Below are 5,743 nucleotides of genomic sequence, written 5' to 3'. Positions count from 1 at the left end.
TGTTTGTTAATTTGTTCACTCTCCGAGGCTGGGCACGTGATGGGTCGGGGCGTGTGATGGGTTCTACTTCCAGCCCAAGGGACTTGGCAATTGCTGAAGCCGGTCCTGGACCCAGTGAGAGCAGGGAGCTGGGAGGTAAATGGGAGAGAGGTTTTTCCCAAAGAGGGGTGTTTTTGATCCATGCGGTAGGCCAGACGTAAGTACTTATCTTTTACCAATTGAGGGCTGCTTCTCACTGGTTCTGGATGGCCTAGTAGACTCTCTGCCACTGGGTCTCTCCTGGTGTGGAAAACACCTCCCGAGCGCTGCTGCTTGCCTGCCTCATCACGCACCATGAGCTGATCTGGCCTGAAGGGCTCAGGCTCTTTCTGGGCCAAGTCTGGCAACTCCTGACTGCTTCCAAACCATCTCTCCCTCCCCCTGCCACTCAGTCTGCTTCCTCAACTTTGCCTTTAATGTTCCGGGCTCCTAGATTGTCATATATAATCGATTCTCTTGTTTTTTCGGGTCTTCGTTGTAAGAGGGACAACAGGAAGCATCTGACTACTCCGTCATCTTGGCCCCGCCTCCCCCTGGGAGATTTTTTTAAAAAAATTTTTATTCCTAAGTATTTTATTTTTATTGTGGTAAATACATAAGTAACAAAACATTTGCCATTTCAACATTCTTCACATGTACAATTCAGTGACATTGTTTGTCTTGTTGTTCAACCATCACCATTATTCATTTCCAAATTTTCCCATCACCCCTAACAGAAGCTCAGTGTCTCCTAAGCAATGAGTCCTCCTTCCCCCTCCCTTCTGCCCATCTGATATTTTTTTTTAGCACTACTGTGCTGAGATATTGTTTACATAGGGTAAAATGCATAGATTCTAACTTGCTGGATGAGTTTTTACGTAAGTAATCACCAGGGTGATTGTGACTGAGATCAAGACCCAGAACATTTCCAGCACCTGTAGGCTCCTTCATGGCTCTCCCAGTCATTTCCCCCAGGGCTAACTGCTATTCTGACCTGTTGTTGGACTTCATTGTAGCAGGTACTCATTTTGTGTCTGGCTTCTTCTGCTCAGCTGGGAGGTTCATCCATGTTTTTTCCTGTATCAGTAGTTGCTTCCTTTTTGTTGCTGAGAAGTATTCTGTTGTATGAATATCAAAACTTGTTTCTCCTTTCTCCTGTTGATAAACATTTGTGTCATTTCCAGTTTAGGGCTATAATGAGTGAAGCTGTTATGAACATATGCACATGTTTTTGTTTCTCTTGGGTAAATATTTAGGAGTGAAATAGCTGGAGCAGAGGATAGGTAGATATTTGGCTTTATTGTAATCCACCAGTTTTCCAAAGTTGCATTATTTTACACTCCCACCTGCAATGAATGAGAGTTCCAGTTGTTCTACATCCCAACCAATTGACAATGGGCTGCAAACAACTGCCATGTTGGCATTGTCCTTGATGGTGAAGGGGATTGCAAAGAATTTCTCTTATTTCCCTCCCTTCTGCACCAGTATCAAACTGTGGCTGTCTGCCTCTTAAATATGATGAAATCCTGGTTGATCCAGGAGCATTGTGAGGCCGAGGGGTAGACAGAGGGGACACATGTCATCAGTCTATGGGAGTCCATAGCCATTGAGTTAATGCCAGCTCATAGCAAACTTATAGGACAGGGTAGAATTGTTCCATAGGGTTTCCAAGGCTGTAAATCTTTACAGAAGCAGACTGCCACATCTTTCTCCTGGGGAGTAGGTAGTGAGTTCATACTGACGACTTTTTGCATAGCAGTCGAGCACTTTAACCACTGCATCACCAGTTAGTCCTTACAAATTCTGATGCATCTAGGTGGAGTGTAAAAAGGAAGAGAGCGGCAGATGAATATATGTCCCCAGGGCATCTTCTACCCACTCAGCACATTTATGACCCTTAGCTGCTCATCCCAGGCTTGATTACCAAGCCTTCTCTTAGCACACTGCAGGCACCTGGTTAACGTCAACAAGTTTATTGTCGCTGCTATCCCCCCTTCCCACTTGGCCTTCCAGCTATTCTGTCAGCCACAAGCAGATTATTTCCCTTAACTGGATGCTAGAATGAAAGGAAGTTTATTTAATATGTCACTTGAAATGTTCTATCATGTCCAAGACTTCTCATCAACTCCTCTCTCCATTCTAAAGCCCAGGAAAAAAAGGGGAGAGGAGAAGACATGGAGAAGAGAAGAGAGAGATAAATTCATGGAGGAGAAGATCAGAAGGTCCTGGGGTGCCTTCTTGCTCCAGGTTGAAAATCCCCATTATGGTATTTTTCTATTTGCAAAACATTTCTTCCTACAGGATTTTTTTTTTTTTTTTACACGAGGAATAGAATTTTAAAAGGGAGAAATGATTTTCTGAGAACCTGAGAATCTTCATAAGACTCACCACTACCAGTTACTGTCGAGTTGATCCAAGTCATGGTGACCCCATGTGTGTCAGAGTAGAACTGTGCTCCACAGGGTTTTCAATGGCTGATTTTTGGGAAGCAGATCTCCAGGCCTTTCTTCCAAGGCCCTTGTGGGTGGACTTGAATCTCCAACCTTTTGGTTACCAGCCTAGCACATTAACCCATATGGGTAAAACTGCCACTAATAATTAGCTGTGTGACATTGGGCATGTCCGTTAGGCTTTTTGAGACTTAGTTTCTCTAGTGTAAAATGTGTAAGACCAGGCTTCACACCCTTCAGGTGGTGGTGGTGATTCTGGGAGTGTGTGCAGGGGCAATGCCCAGCCACACGTGCCCTTTCAAGTAGCTCCATACGGTAAACCAGTATGCTCAGGGGCACAGTCACATAGCATCAGGTCAGTGTCATCTAGAAATTCTGGCTTATTGATGTGGTCAGACACTTTTGAACCTATGTGAACCAAATATGATTAGGTTTTCAGAGGCGGGGCAAGATCACTGAGAGGAAGAAAAGATTACTGGGATTGGGAGTGACCACTTCCCTCTCCCCAGTCCCATCCTCACCCTTCCGCTTTAAACCCTCCTTCCCCAGCATTCTAACTTTGTCTCTCAGACTTACTTCCTCTTGCTCCTGGTTCCTCCCCCTTGAATATCTGCCAAATTTCTTTGGTTTCTATTTCTATGTGAAGTCCTTCCACTGTGCAGAGGACTGCCTGGCAGATGTGAAAAGCAGCAGCAGCCCCAGAGGTGCAGAGAGATGGCTTTCAGCAGTGCCCAGCCTCCTTACCTGAGCCCGGTGAGTGCTGGGGCTGAGGGCATGGGGTGGTGCTGGCCAGCCAGGCTGTTACCACAGGCAGAGGAAGGAGCTCTGGGTCTCTGAGGAAGCAGCTCTTGGGTGGCAGGAGGTGGTTGGGGATGGGGGCGGATATCCCAAGGAGAACACAAGCAGGGTAGAAACGCCAGATGGGGAAATTCTGATGCAACTTCTGTTCCATGCATGCAGGTCTCCCCAGTACCTTTCAGGGACTAAGGGATGATAATCATGATTTGTGCATTGGTCTGACAAATGGTTACTCAGCTCCCTCTGGGTGCCTGTCCTGTCCTAGGTGTTGAGGGGAGACAGGCATGCCTAATAACCAGAAGGGTGATGGGTTGTATGAAAGGGGAAGGAAGCAGGGCTTCTAGAAGTGATAACAACCTAGCACTTTGGAGAAGGCCTCCCTGGGTTCAAGTCCTGCTTCGGCCATTTTTTACCTGGGTGACCTCAGGTAAGTTACTTTCACCACTCTGTGCCTCAGCTTCCACGTCTGTAAAATGGGGATGACTCTTGAGCCCACCTCTCAGGGCTGGAATAAGGATTACAAGGGATAGCATAACTGGAGTGCTCAGGATAGCGCCTGACACACTGTGAGTGCGTTCTAAGTGCCATAGGAGCCTGGGAGGTGTCTATACCCTGACAGGTGAGTCAACATTAACAAGGAAGGGGCAGTGTCAGGAGTGGGGACTGTCCCTCCAGGGTAGGGGGCAAAGGGCAGCCTCTGCACCATTTTGCCATGTGTGCCTGTCTGCAGGTGGCCATGTTTAAACCCTGAGGGACTTATTGTCTCTATTTCATATATGGAAAAACCGAGACTCAGAAAGGCTGAGGTCACTTGCCAAATGTCCAAAGATGATAAGTGGCAAAGAAGGAAGGTACCTTGATTTACCCCCAGAGAGAGAATAATGGGGGGAATGAAGGGAAGCAGCAGCTCCAGGCCCAGGAGTCTTCTGTGGTTGTTGTGTCCTGGGCCAGGCTCTGCAGTAGGAGCCTCTCCTGGCCTTGGCAGAGAGCTTCCTGAGGGGCTGGAGCGGTGAGATGACAACTCTTCCTGGGCCAGGGGAGGGAGTAGGGGCAGATGGGCAGTAGCACAGAGCTGAGGGAGGGGAAGCTGCTAGGGCCTCACATTCGAGCCCAGGTCAGCAGAGGCCCCTGCCTGGCCTGACCTGTTTCCTCTCAACTGTCACTGGTGCCCCCTTAGCCAACCTGTGGAGGCTCCTGATGTGGGACCTGCATAGAGTGGTTGAGAGACCTGGGACAGGCCCTGTCAGCACATTAGGTGGCACCTGAGGGTCAGAGCACATCAGCTTGGGCAGGTTACTCCTCTCTGGTTCTCCTCAGACAGTGTCCTGAAGTTCCTTCAGCCTCTGACATTTTATTATTCTGGTGCCTACTTTTTACTTTCCAATCCTTTGGCTCAGTGGCCAAAATTTTCAAGCCAGAAGGAAAATTCTCCTATGGGTAACAGAGAATTAAAAGAGAGCCTTGGGAGTCCAGACAAGAAAAGGCCAATGCCCCTTCCCTCCCCTCACATGCTTGTAGGCTCCCTCAGCCTGGGCAAGTTGAGACTCACCAAGGTGACCCCTGACCTTTGGCAGTCAGAGCCACACTTCCTCCAAAATGCTGACTTGTGTGAGACAGTTGTGTGGCCCCACTGTTCTGCTGAGAAGTTACCAGAAGATGAGGGCCTGGCTTGGGAATCTCATCTTCCACTCCTCACCCACCCCCAGGCCTGCCTCCTCAGAGAGCCATGAAGGAAGCTGGAGCCAAAGTCAGGGTAGGGCTGGCTGTTTGGCTCAGGAAGTACTTGGTGAACTAGGACAGTGATGTGTGGGGGTTGAAAACATGGCTTCTGGGGTTTAAATTCCAGCTCTACTGCTGACCAGCTGTGTGACCTTGAAGAAGTCACTGAAACTTTCTGTGGCTTAGTTTCCTCCTCTGTAAGATGTCCCTACTAATGCTCAGGGTTGTTATGAGGGTGTTGCCGGGAACTCCAGGTTCTGCTCGGCGTAACTTCATCAGGGCCAAAAAGACAGACACCGAGTTGAGGAGAATGAAAAGCAACTTCACTGGTTGGCCAAGTAAGGCGACAGTCAGGGATAAGTGCCTTCCAAGACTGCCTTGTGGGCAGCTTGTAGAGGCTGATTTATATAGGCAGGATCAATTTTTTTTTTTTAATTGTACTTCAGGTGAAGGTTTACAGAACGAATAGTTTCTCATTAAACAGTCAGTACACATATTGTTTTATGACATTGGTTAATAACCCCACGACATGTCAACCCTCTCCCTTCAGGACCTTTTTTTTTTTTTTGTGAAAATACACATAGCCAAAGATAAACCGTTTCAAAAATTTCTACATGCGTAGTTCAGTGACATCTATTACGTTCTTCCAGTTGTGCTGTTATTCTCACTTTAGATGAAGGTTTACAGAACAAAATAGTTTCTCATTAAACAGTACACATGCTGCCCTGTGACAATGGTTAACAACCCCACTACATGTC

The 5,743-nt window shown here is 47.6% G+C and overlaps 1 protein-coding gene across 4 annotated transcripts in view; it reads left to right on the top strand.

The window, feature by feature from the left end:
• Positions 1–3,081: 3,081 nt before the first annotated feature.
• Positions 3,082–5,743, top strand: part of LOC101357071 (galectin-9) — a 23,936-nt gene continuing 21,274 nt past the window's right edge. The window contains exon 1 of one of the 4 annotated variants that reach the window (XM_023739640.1): positions 3,082–3,221. In XM_023739640.1, coding sequence (XP_023595408.1) covers positions 3,183–3,221 — 39 coding nt within the window. In that variant the 5' untranslated portion in view covers positions 3,082–3,182. The remainder of the gene's footprint in view (positions 3,222–5,743) is intronic. The other 3 variants (XM_023739641.1, XM_023739638.1, XM_004385447.2) reach the window with 3 other exon arrangements.

Source organism: Trichechus manatus, unplaced genomic scaffold, assembly GCF_000243295.1.
Source record: "Trichechus manatus latirostris isolate Lorelei unplaced genomic scaffold, TriManLat1.0 scaffold00138, whole genome shotgun sequence".
Lineage (NCBI taxonomy): Eukaryota > Metazoa > Chordata > Mammalia > Sirenia > Trichechidae > Trichechus > Trichechus manatus.
The sequence above is the reverse complement of the archived record's forward strand: the minus strand, read 5'-3'. Positions and strand labels throughout refer to the sequence as shown.